Genomic DNA, 13,665 nt, shown 5'->3' on the forward strand with positions numbered 1-13,665 from the left:
GAAGCATATTCCATTCTACGGTTCATACAACTTGGTGGACCGCTGGACAGAAAGACCTTCTGCTATCCCAGCCTTCATTTCTAGAACTGTGGGTTGGTAAAGAGAAGAGTCTTCCCCATTTGTGCCTACAACTAACGCATGACAACGTGAACTATAGGCATACTCTTTCTGTTCATATCATTGGGTGTGTGACAGAGGAGAGGAGGTGTGTCCATTCTCCTTTTGTGTATAAATATTGATGTATCAGATGTAGAAGTGCTGAAGTATCACATTTTGCATTGGCAATGCTGGGGTATGGGAAGGAGAAGAGATGGTGTACCTGGATATTTCTGGCCATAACACTGGGTTGTGGTAATAGAAAGTGCTGGTGTTCAGCAGACTCGATTGTAATCAAGAGAAATGAAGCTGTACCATATTCTCCCTGTGCACATACTCTTCGTGTGTTGGATAAAGAAGGTCCAATGCATCAAATTCTTCACATAGCTACTATTGAGGTGGGATGGAGAAGAGCTGCTTTACCCCAATCTTCCAGTGTATATGATTACCTAATGTTGCCTTGTGGGGCACAGAAGAGCAGGTGTACCAAGGTCTTCACATAGGAAAGGGAGTGCTATAATAATTGGTGGTACATTCTGTCTATTAAGGACAACGTGTTGGGGTGTTTGACATAGAAGATCTGCTGTTTCTTATATGCATAAAGCAGGGGTAGTAGACACAGTAGAAATGGTGCTTCAAATATTCCTAGTTAATATATTGCATTGTGATATAGACATAAGTCCCATTCTTCATTGTAAATAATTCTGGGGTGTGAAACAGAGAAGGTTGGTGCACCCCATTGCTCATTGTAAGAAGTATAGTTATTAGTTGAGAGTGGTAGAGGCCCCACTCAAACAATAAACACAGTCCTTGTCCTGGTAAACCACAAAAGTCAATACATTAGCCTGTGCTCAACCCACTTGTAGCCTGGCACAAAGAAGTCAGGCTTAACCCTAGAGGAAATGTGTAAAATATTTATGCATCACCCAAACTGTAATAATGTAAAAACACAACACAAGAAAAATCCCAAACCAATTTATAGAAATAGAGTACATTTTAATAAATAAACTGACATAATCCAATCAGTAGAACTGGGGTTATTAATTTGTAGTGTTTAAGAAGTCCTGAGTTGTTCTACGCCATACAGTGTTAGTGCTAATGAAACCACCGGTCAAGAGCTGTGAGGTGCTATGATGAGAGGACCTGCACTGGGTTGTATTGTGTTGCATTGTGCTCCATCTGTTCCATTGAGGCCGCCGATCAGGAGCTCCAAGGTGTTGTGATGCAAGGTCCTGAGTCTGGGTCTGTCGCGCTGCGTCAGTTGCACTGGGAGTAGACACTCTGGCTCCAGCCAAGGGCATTGCACCTAGGGGGCACTTCCTGGGGATCAGGACTCTCTCCAGCAGAGGCCAGCAGCAGGGCTCAGGCAGCTCTAGATGGTGCTGGTCAGCTTGGCAGTTGATGCGCAGGCCTCTGGAGCTTGTTGTATTCCTGTAGCTCACACAGGAGGCCAGCCAGGTAACCCTTGGAGGCTCTTTGATGGTCCTGAGTTCAAGGTAGCAGGTTCAGTATTCCTTTGCCAGTCAGCAGGGCAGTCCTCCTAACAGCAAGGCAGTGTTTCTTGTGTGTCTTCCACAGGCCCAGAAGTGATCTAAATTGGGGTCTGAGAGTACCACCTTTTTTCCTCAGTGCCAGCTTGAGTCTGGGGGCTGCTCCCTTTGTCTCCACTTCCTCCTGCTTGAGTTTGGCTCCAAACTGTCTAGGTAGACAAAAGGCAAGGACAGGACTGATGTCAGATTACTTTGTGTGTGTTTTAGGCAAAATCTTTTGAAGTGTTAGTGTGACTGTATACTGTCTGTTATCTGCCACCCTGGCAGCATGGCCCATCCTAACCACACCTAGCTCCTTTTGTCTCCATGTCTGGAAGGAATCAACAACCCAGCACAGGAGAGTCAGTCGCAGTCATGTGACCCTGGCATTGGCAGAAAGGCACTGTTGGTTTGGACGAAAAATGCAAACTTTTTAAAAGTGGCCTTTTCAGAATTGTTACTTAAAATCCAGGTTTATCATTTTTTAATTTTTTTATTTATTCATTGCGATGAGTGCAGCTTACAAATATACAAACTTGTGTTCCTGCAAGCAGAGTCAGGTAAGCGTACCATTTTCCAGTTGTCTATACACAGCCGTTCAGCCCACAACCAGGAGGGCGGGCGGCATATAACTTATATGTTCCATACATTAAGTATTGTGTCAGCTTGCATCTTAGAACATCCATTTTTGAAACATCGCCTTTTATAATAAGAAAAGGGCAAAAGAAAAAAGAACCCAACCATAAACATACCAGAGGCGTGTGTTTTTCAATAGTAAACACGTTACGCTGTGTAGCTCATCGTGGAGAGTTCTACTCGAACCCAGCTAGACAGTTGTAGCCCAGGCTCACCACTGTGTGTTGAGCGCCTAGCATAGAAGTGTACAAACAGGAGAGATATCTCAGTAGTCCGCTGCTCTTACGTCCGCCTGCCCTAGGTAGTTACCCCGACCGACCCCCACATCTCCTGATGGCTCCACTTCACTTCTCCTCCTATAATCAGAGAATAATCCCCATAAGTTCTTGGGTCTGCTTTTGGGGGGAAGGTGTTCGCTGTAGTTCTCTGACTGTGTGCAACAGTATGTCAAACCACCAATCCACTGCGCTTTCATGGGGAGCGGGCCTCTCATCCAACACATTGCTAACCTCCTTTTCGCCATCAGCAGCCCTATATCCACAATCCTACGCTGCGCCTTGGGTAATGCCTTGGAATAACCCAGCAGCGCAAGCAGGGGGGACGGGACTATCTCTCCTTGTAGGATGTTACTTAGTTCCTGAAACACCTCCCCCAGAAGTGTTGCACCCCTAGGCACTCCCACGCCAAATGTATGAACCCTGCATCTAGTGTATTACATCTGTCACACGCCGCACTGTCGCGCAGGCCAAACCGGTGTAGTCTTTCTGGGGTGTGGTATAATCTGTTAATGTACTTGAAGTGTACACGCCTGTGCCTGCCATTCAGGGAGACAGACCGCGTATTAGAGCAGCAATAGCGCCACATATCATCAGAGATGGTTGTGTCCAAGTCTCGCTGCCAGGCTAAGCGTGCCTTGTTGTGTCCGGCCGCTCGTTCAGACATGGTCATCTTATACAGAGTAGCGACCAATTTTTGCGGTTCTTCAGTTTTAATTACATGTGTGAGTTCCATTAGCTCTGGGGGCTCCTGCAGGCCATCCCCCAGTTGTTCCCTCCAAGCCTCTCTGATTCTATGAAATTGGAATCGCTGTAGCAGGTTAGGTTGTGTCTCCAGCGCAACTATATCGGACGGCTTTTTAAGGATCCCTTCCGTGAACATGTCCCCGGCCTGTGCATCCTTAGATCCTTCATTGCCTTAATCACTCCTTTGTCCCTGCATGGTGCTAGCCAGGTCATTCACTCAATGGGCATTAGCGGAGCATATAACAGCGCACCGGCATGATACTGCAGAAGGGCGTGCCAGGCGTGCCTAGGAGAGTTTAAAGAGTCGAGTAGACCTGTCCGTCTGTCTGGTGTGTCAAAGACCACAGCCGGCAGGGGCAATGGGGCCGCGAAGAGTGTCTCTAGTTGAACAAATGTGCATTTTTCCTATTGTGTATCCATCGATATAATTGAGCCGCCTGCGCCACCCGATGGTATAGTTCGAAGTCAGGAGCTCCTAGGCCGCCCAACTGATACGGGAGCACCAACATTTTCCATTGCACTAGCGCCTGTCTGCCAGCCCAGGCCAGTTTAATCATTAGCGTTGTGAGCCGAGCAAAAAAGCACTTTGGGAGCACCATAGGGATATTCGTGAACAAATAGAGCAATCTTGGCAATATGACCATTTTCATTATCGAGATTCTTCCAAGTAGGGACAGAGGTAACCCAATCCATTTTTCGACGTTATCCTCCAATCTGTCCATGGCCCTACCGTAGTTCTCATGGAAAACCGTCTCGGCATCTGTGTGGAGCCGCACTCCCAAATACCTCACAGGTTCCGAGGTCCACTTCAGAGGGTAGTCCATCTCAAACCGTTGTGTAGCTGTCGTAAGGGGGAACGCAATAGACTTGTCACAGTTTACCGTCAATCTCGAGAGTGCCCCAAACCTCACCATTTCACGTAGTAACGGGGCCAGGATTGTCTCAGGTTCACGGACGTAGAGTAAAGTGTCATCCGCATACGTCGTTATAACTAGTTTGTAAGTGGGAAAATTAAGTCCCCGATGTGAGTGGTATTCACGCATAGCGCACACTAGTGGCTCTGCAACCAACGCATACAGCATCGGGGATAAGGGGCATCCCAGCCGGGTGCCTCTGCGGATTTTGATTGGCTCAGTGACCTTACCACCCAGTCTAATACATGCTGACGGGTCTGCATATAGCACCGATATCATCTGCAGAAACACCGGTCCCAGCCCCATTCTCGAGAGGACAGCTTTCATCAATGACCACCCTTCTCCATGTCAAGAAAAACTGCTATCGCCCTCGCGTCCGGCCTCGTGTGTTGTATAGCCCCGAAAACCGTTTGTAAGTTGTAAGTAATATTTCTGCCCGCAACAAATCCTGCCTGTTCCGGGGCAACCAGCTCAGGTGTCAACAGTGCCAGTCCAGTAGCAAGGACTTTAGCATATATTTTTGTATCTACATTAAGTAAAGAGAGGGGCCTATAGGAGCTGCATTCCTCTGAGGGCTTGTCAGGCTTAGGGATGGCGACGATCAGCGCTTCTCTCATCATAAAAGGCATCTGCCCAGACTCGATAATATCTGTAAACAGGGTAGATAAATGCGGGAGTAACATTTCCTGGAACGTTTTATAAAATTCGACTGTTAAGCCATCAGTTCCTGGCGCGCTCCCCGCCTGCATACCCCCAATGCTTTGCGAATCTCGTCAAATTCTATCGGGAGCGTTAAAAACTCACGTTGGACATTCGTCAGGAATGGGAGTTTGATGTGGTCCAGATAGTCCGCGACCTCCTCTTGGCTGCCCGTCGTGCGCAGCGCGTATAAATCAGAGTAGTATTCAAAGAACCTCTGCGCTATCCCTACGTCCTCAGTGAGCAAGGCACCCTCCTAAAATCCAGGTTTATCATTAGAGGGTTTTAAAATACAGTTCACTTCCAATTTAAACTTAGCACATATTAAATGTCATAAGGCAAACCAATGTCAGTCTGTGGGAGAGATAGGCCTTAAAAACAGTGAGAAACAACTTTAGGAGTTTTTCACTGCCTGAACTTGTAAAACTTAACGCACATGTATTACTTTTTTAAATACCATACACCCTGCCCTAGGAGAACCTTATGGGTGACTTATCAGTATTAAAAAGGAAAGTTTAGGTCTAGCAAAAGGTTTATTTTGCAAAGCTGAAATGGCAGTTTAAAACTGCACTACAGGCTGCAGTGGCAGGCCTGAGACTTGTTTTAAGAGCTACTTTACTGAGTAGCACAATGGGCGTTACAGCCCACTAGTTGCATTTAACATGCCACCTCTAGGGTAGGCCTAAACAGCCCATAGGACAGGGTGCAGTGTATTTAAAAAGTCAGACATGTACTTTTAAGTTTTACATGTCCTGGTAGTGAAAAACTCTTACTTTTGTTTTTAACTACTGCAAGGCCTTCCTATCCCAGTGGATAACATTGGGTTACCTTATTACATTTAATAAATGATAACCTTCAACTAGGAGCAGACATAAAAGTCGAGTTTGGTCTCTTAAGAATTGTAATTTAAAACTATCTTTAATGGAAAAGTTAGACTTTTAAGTAACAATTCAGAAAATGCCACTTTTAGAAAGACCTGTTGAAGACTCAGAAGGAGGATTGCTATGCTGCTCTGCTGCAATGAGGACTGTTAATCTGCTGTCATGCTGCCTGAATGAGAAAGATTGAATCCGTGTCTTGAACCCAGGACCACTAGGTTAACTCCAAGGGCTAGTTGGCTGGTCTCCTGATCAGAGTTTAAGGCAAAGAAAAAACTACCTTGAACTCTGCACCTGGAGTCTACCTGCTGTCATTCCTGTCCTCCTATTGGTGCACCCAGTCCTGGATTCTTGGAAGTGGGCCTGAACGTGCTTTGCAAGCCCAGCTATGGTGTTTTGGGTAGAAACAATGCATCATGACATACATCCTCGAAGGTCTGCATCAAAACAGTCACTGCGGGGTGCATCTCAGACACAGCACCGTGCATTACAGCCTGCAGCTCCTCTGAACCGCTGCTGTGTGACACATCCCAGATGCAAAACTTTGCATTGCAAGCTTCTGTAGACAGCATCCTCGATGACGACACAGGACTCATATTGCAAGCCTGACGACACAGGACTCATATTGCAAGCCTCATCGAGGGCATCATCAGAGGCGCTAATGCGGGACACATCTCTGATGCAGGACCTCGCTTCTCTGCCTTTTTGGAACAGCCAGTAGAGTTAAGGTATTATGGGGCATATTATCAAGGGGCTTTATCTCCGCTTTTTTGGCTTTAAAAGCCAAGAAAGCGGAGATAAAATTATCTCCCTATTACCAAGCTGTCGCTAACACCAGTTAGCGACAGCTAATAGGAGATAGTGACCATCTTGGGCCCCGCTTTGCATGTCAGTGATATTTATCACTAATGACATGCAAAGTGGGCGTGCCAAGATGTTAGCGACTGGAAACAGTCGCTAACATCGCTATCTCCTATTACCAACTTTTGGAGATATTCGCGCTAAGCGCGAATATCTCCAGAAGCTAACACCTGCCCTGAGCAGTTCTTAGCCATGTTAACCAATGGGAGGTGGATAACATGGCTAAGAGCATTTGCTCGATAATGCATGCATATCGCTGACTTTTCAGCGATATTCATGCATTGCGGCCGTTTTTTATCGCATTTGCGATAAACCTTGCTAATAGCAAGGTTTATCTGCGATAAAAATCGCCGATGTGCGGCGATAAGTTTTGTCTCCAAACAAGTTAGAGACAAAAATTATCTCTATTGGTTGGTAATATGCCCCTATGTTCGGTGGGCCTAACTTGGTCCCTGTACCCCGCCCACACTCCATCATGGTCGGCCTGAGCTTGTGAGTTTGTCCCCCTCCAGTGCGAACAGTTAACCAAAGTTGGCGCTTTGTGCTTTTAGACGCTATTTTCACTGAAATCTTTAAAACTGTATATCTTCGACTGTACTGATTGGAGTTTTGTGAGTTTTGGTCTCAAACAATGTATTCAATCTTATTATATTTTTCTAAATTGGTGTGGGATTTCTTTTGTGTTGTGTTTTCACTTTATTACTGTTTGTGTCATACATAAATACTTTACACATTGCCTCTAAGTTAAGTTTGACTGTTTTTGTGCCAAGATACCAGAGGGCTAAGCACAAGTTAATTTGGGGTTTGCTTGTTTCATCCTGTCAAGAGTTGTGATTGCTGCTTGAGTAGGGTTTCACCCCCCTCAACCAGTAACCCAATTTCCTACAACTCTCCAACTATCTGTTACATTAACACCTCTGAGCCTAGCTGACCAAAGCTATAGGTTCAGTGTTTGTATATAAGTTCCACTTATGCGCTCTAGTATCTCTGTTTGGTAACTACGAAATTGTCTGAAAACAACGTACTTCTCACGTGCCTGCAACATTGTCAGTAATACAGCAAAAGTAAATAATTATTAGAGAAACCAGTTTAGGACTTTTTATTCAATACCAAAAAGCGATGTCTTTAATGCAAAGAATAACATAACAATAATTGTTGTTTGATGCCAACTCTGAACTACTTACAGATAGATATTAGAACGAGCCATTCTCAATAAGGTTGTACATAAGCATCACCTCATTGTCCAACAGAGATTCTTCTGATACTCTTGAAGCTTTAAAAAGTGGTGCAAAAACCTGTATCAATGAGCGGCACCATCAGAAAGCCAGTTGAATGCATTCCTGATGATATCAACTGGATTAGAGTCAGGAAAATGAAGAGAATGACGCAGTATGATTGCCTCATGGAGTTCCAAGGTTTGGCCTGGAGACAGCATTAGCTGGTTTGCCAGCCAAATGTTTCCAGAAAAGCCTAATAAAAATACATACATACATACCTATAGGGACTTTCTATCAGCCCACTTCTTCTATTGACTTGTTAAAATGCCCTTTACATTTTGCTTCGACCCAACATAGCATACAGCCTGTGTGCTAATGGGCCAGCCCCTTAAGCTACTTGCTCTATTGCACTGGGTGAGCATTTTGCTTGATTACATATGCGCAGAAGGAGGTCAGTTCAGTACTACTACTGGCATGCCTGGGCTATTGGACCACTCCTTTACTTGTATATTTTGTGTAGGTTTGTCATTTTTTGAGCATGTCCTACTTTGCAAAACAATAAATAAAAAAACAATGTACGCTTTTAAAGGCCATACCAATTGTGTTTTCCCTTACTTGTTTAGATGCCACACCACTACTCTCTAAACTAATAATGAAACCATTTTTAGTTTGGGGACCTTTAAGGCACCATTGTATAGCACCCATAAAATGTGTTAAACCTCTCCAGCACTTTTGCCACAAGAGCATCATTTTTGTGTCTTTGGATTTACGTATGATACCGAGGAGATGTGGCCTAATTGCAGGGCTGCTGACTTTGGAACTGGTGAACAAGGTCCCAGCATCAGCTCATCATCCTGTGATTCTGTGTAAAACACTTGATCTCCCTGTGCCAAAAAATAACACACATTGACAAAGCCAATAGTTCAGGGATTGACCAACAGTCCTCTGGTAATTATTATTTTGTGTTATCAAGGTGTTTGCCAAATTTTGTTGTTTGGGAATATGCTTGGTCCTCATCAATCTAAAAAAAAAATCATTTGCAACAGGCAAACAAAAACCACACATTACCGTATTAGTGTCTGACACTAAATAAAAGTACTTTGTGTGTCGATGTATTTTTTGTGAAAGGGCGGCATGCCATAAATTGTAGTGAAATAAGCCAGTGACTAATTGTGTACTGCTCCTTAATGCATACTAGAGTTTGTGGAATTAAATTGTGGATGACATAAACCACAGGCTAATAGACAAAGTCTGGTTGAAACCCCTATCATTAACTATGTTATATACAAAATTTTAGTAAAATCAGAAGGTCTTGACTAACATAGACCTAAACAAGTAAATCACCATGGCATTGGCTACCAGCTTCATGTCTTTGAGAATGAAAGAAAGCAAAAAGAAGATAAGAAGAAAAGGAAGAGAAGGCAAGAAAAAAATCAATAAAGAAGGAAGGGAATCAAAAGAGAGGAAAGGAAAGGTAAGAAAGAGGAGGGAGTAAAGAAATAAATAAAAGAAAGGAAGAGAGAGAGAAAAAGAGAGAGCGGAAGAAAGCAGCAAAGAGAGAAGGAACGAAAGAAGGAAAGAGAGAAGGAAAGAAGGATGGAAAGAGAAAAAGAGAAATAGAGAAGGAAAGAAATAGATACGGAAATAAAGAAAAAAGAACTAAAGGGAAAAAGAAAGAACAGGAAAGAAAGAGAAGGATAGAGATATACAGAAAGAAAATAGAAAGAATAAAAAAAAGAAAAAGCAAGAAAAGGAAAGAGAGATGGAATGAAAGTATGAGAGAAGGCAAGAAAAAGAAAAAAAAGAAGGGAAGAAAGAGCGAGAAAGGTAGAACGAGAGAAGGAAGGAAGGAAGGACAGAGAAACAAGAAAGAAGGAAGGAGAAAAAAGTAAGAAAGTGGGAATGAGAAGGAAAGGGAAAGAAAAATGAAAGAATTCAAGAATAAAAGGAGGCAACAAAGAAAGAAATAAAGAGAAAAGAAAGAAGGAGAGAAAGAAAAAGTAAAAATATGACTTAATACAGAACAGTTTCAAATGGATGCAATCTGATCTGGTATGCTGTGCAATAGCAGCAGTCAAAAAAGTAAAACACTCCAAAAGGAATTTAAAACAGCATTGACAGTAGATAGGATATGATCAAGATGGAATGTGCATCACAGGTGTCCTTATATCACGTCAGGCTCTAAACACAAAGGCAACACTAATGTGATTATAAAGTAAAAACAAAAACACTGGCACTGGAAGGAACAAGCTTGTGTATGGTTGTTCCTCCCCATTGTGAGAGAGCAACATGTAATCACTCAAAAGTGAAGTAAACCAGCAGCTTAAGTAGGCTGGCCCACTGCCTCATGCTATATGCTGTAGTGGGCAGAAGCAAAAAGTGAATAACACAACAGCAGACCAATGAATGAAGAGAGGTGAATAAAAGCCCCTTCATGTAAGTATATGACACATATTTTAGTAAAATCAAAAGGTCTTGGCTAACGCAAACCTAAAACTTAATCTGACCTTGCGTAAAGTAATCTGGTTGGTGCTCAAGTAAAGCACTTTGATGCCCTTGGACTGAGTTCTCATTATATCAAATTTCAAAAAAAGAATATGAATAATGTTGGTTGTTTGTACTGAAACTAGCTTTTACATTTTGTTTGCTAGGATGTTTGGTAGACAGGGTCTACTTTACACACTGATCTCTCTTCACATTTTTTAGGCTGTGAATCAAAAGAGCTGTATCCCATTCCCCAAGGATACAATACTCCATCATACTAGATTTACTAAGTGTTTCCCGCAAAGATTTTCTCTGTGCAGATGGTTTCAAACACACTCTGTGCACTGGGTCTAGAGAACACGCTGCAATTTCATGAGCTATAAAAGTGTTGCACAGAGGACAATTTACTACACTGTAGTATGCTGGGGTTCCCAGTATTTCAAGAAACTGTAAAACTATAGTGACAATCCAGCATTCTGAAAAAATCACAGAGATTTGTGTTGAGGAAATTAGGAGATTGTTACACTGTGTATCTGTAAAATCGTTGTGGCATCTCCAGCTTTGCTGCAGTGCAATTTGTTGTGAATGTGGCTGAATGTGTGAATCTTACTTTCAATAAAAGTTATGTTGCCTCTTGGCTAATGCTACTGTAGATAAGTATATAGATCATGGCCTTAGTGCACTAGTGATGTCTGTAGCTTGGTGTTAATGTACCTCTGTGAAACCTGCACTCTCATGCAACTGTGGACATCTTACATAGACTAACATTCCAAGTGTTGACGTGAGTGGTCCATGTGACAAGTCATTCCCAAGAATCAATACTTACACTCAGTTTTCCCTTTTTTTTTAGGCTGAAGAGCGGCTCATGAGTTATCCGCCCTGGGCACTCACCCTGCTCATCTGTCTAATCATCTTAGCACTCCTGCCCCTGCCCGTTGTTTTTATCCTGCGGCAGTTTCACCTGATCTCTGATGGCTCCAACACACTCTCTGTGTCCTACAAGAAGGGGCGTATCATGAAGGAAATCTCCAACCTGGGGGAGAACGATGAGACACGCTTCATTCTGGGCAAGGCACCCTGTGAGACGCCATCCCCAATGCCCACTCACCGATCCTACCTGGGCCCTCAGCACGCCTTGGATCTGGCGGCCGCATCCAATGGTCGCTACGGAAGCGACTACCTGACGGCAACCACTCCAGAATCAGAATTGTAATGGATGTGAACCATCTCATCTACCTGTGGATCAGCTTATCAGGACACAACTACCCGACTGTGCCCCGAACATCCTCAGAATCAGGAAAAACCATCTCTGTAGAGCATTCCAACATCTACGGGTATCCAGGACCCTTTCCCAGCGCGAGTTTGTTCTTATTCTGGAGTACATTAGTGTCTGGTTCTCAAAGTCTGGATGTTTCTAGGATTACATAAGTGTCTCTTTCCCAGATACTTTGGGTTCATGTTCCCACAACTGCCCTTCCATAAAACATCTACTTCAAACCCTCATACATATACATTTTCGGGACACATTTCCCCACACACACTTTTCTTTCAATACCCAAGATTATTTCTTTCTATGACCCTTAACCCCAAACGTTTCTATCCAACACCGTCAGATTTAATGTGTCTTTCCAAGCACTCCTCTATCTCTTTCCTGAACCCACTACTGTCTATGTGCCCTTGATTCTACCCTACACAGCATTTTCTAACCCCACCTTACTAGTCCCCATCCCTTTAATGGCTCCCTCTTGTATTCTCCCGAATGTCTGTTTTCGAGATTCTCGTGGAGTTTGTCTCTTCATTTCCTTCTCTTCCTAATGGGTTCAAAAAGTTGTCCATCTCGATTCATAAAATTGTTATATGTTCACACCGAAGCACAGAAGGCACAAAACGAAAGTACATTTGTAAAATGCAGTAAAATTAACGTGTACTCATTTTCTAGGAAACAGAAGCCAAAATTAGATAAGCACAAAAGCGGCCCCACGCACTGCACATTCTGGAGACTAGAATCCTTGCACCCACTTACAATGGGGATTTGAGAATTGTTCCTGGCAAAATCTTCCCCACCCCTTGTTGTGCTCATACTCTTTTCGGCCCAAGGCTTCTCATGAGTATTATGTGACTCTTGACCTATTTATTTGCTTACAACAATGCGTTTAATGAGCCTGGGGTGAATCCATTCTCAAAAGTACTACTCAATGCAGTTCAAAAACATCACTGCAAGTGTTTATAGTGCACTGCATAAGGAGTCTGGCTTTCCAGACATGGATACATTCAAGTCTGATGCCGTGAGGCATAAGTGGTTCTGCTAGTGACAGCTCTAGATGCAGAAACCAGGAGTCAGGAGCTGACTATGTTTATTGTGAAGCAACTGTGTTTATGACATGGCATTTTCCAGGCAGAAGTCATGCGCTCTTATGGTGGCGTGCAATGTTGGTGTAAGAAGGTAGGCTCCATTGCAGATTTTCAGGATAACAACCACTGGCTATGTGAATGATTTCCATTTAGATTCCTTGTAAATTGATCCCATGTAGATAGCTTGAAAGTCAGGTATCAATACAATTCTCATAGATCTATGCTGGTGATCCATGCTCTTTGGTGCCATAATATTATACCCACTGCTCCCCAACCCGCAGTAATAAGGTCCATGTCCTCTCTATCCATGGGAGCAAGCTGAAAATTGGAGAGTGTCTTGGATAACAGTGTAGCTACTCCTTTATTGTGACTTTTTCATTTTGTTTGTTGATAGTAATGAGAAATAATGTCTTTACGATAAATACATTCCATTAGAATCAAGTGTTAGAAAAAGTTGGAGAAGGCTTGTGAGTGCATGTTGCACAAAAACTCTTAAAGTGGGTGTTCAGGTACTTGGTTGAAGTTTAACTCAGCTGGCTTTACTAGACCAGTATCTCAGCAGCACACATTATATAGGTGCTGTAAACCTGCATGATGTCAATGCGACGAGGACATTTGCCACTAGAATGTCACTTTAGCATCAACAGAAGCATTTCGGCCATTCAAGCATAGAGAGATTATCAACTTCAGCTCAGGCCAGGCAAAAGACGGCATTTTGAAAGGCAAACACACACAGTGAGAGACAGACCAAGAGAGAGCAGGAGGCCACTCATGAGGAAGTGACGACTTCTAGTACTGTCTATAGCATCTTCACACGCAATGTATGCCAGGCCACATGTCCGCAACAGCACATTTATGGCATACCATCATGGAGTGTGGAGGATCTACCATGTCCTTTAGGACCCCTAGGAAGCTTCCTTGATGCCAGAGGCTTCATAAGCTCTACTCATATCTAATGGTCTGTGTTTCCAAATACA

The 13,665-nt window shown here is 43.4% G+C and overlaps 1 protein-coding gene across 2 annotated transcripts in view; it reads left to right on the top strand.

Moving 5' to 3' along the window:
• Positions 1-12,955, top strand: part of SLC6A17 (solute carrier family 6 member 17) — a 138,826-nt gene extending 125,871 nt beyond the window's left edge. The window contains exons 11-12 of one of the 2 annotated variants that reach the window (XM_078641312.1): positions 198-205; positions 11,187-12,955. In XM_078641312.1, the coding sequence (XP_078497438.1) occupies positions 198-205; positions 11,187-11,549 (371 nt within the window). In that variant the 3' untranslated portion in view covers positions 11,550-12,955. The remainder of the gene's footprint in view (positions 1-197; positions 206-11,186) is intronic. The other variant, XM_078641311.1, reaches the window with a different exon arrangement.
• The last annotated feature ends 710 nt before the right edge of the window (positions 12,956-13,665 follow it).

Source organism: Lissotriton helveticus, chromosome 5_1 (genome assembly GCF_964261635.1).
Source record: "Lissotriton helveticus chromosome 5_1, aLisHel1.1, whole genome shotgun sequence".
NCBI classification, from domain to species: domain Eukaryota; kingdom Metazoa; phylum Chordata; class Amphibia; order Caudata; family Salamandridae; genus Lissotriton; species Lissotriton helveticus.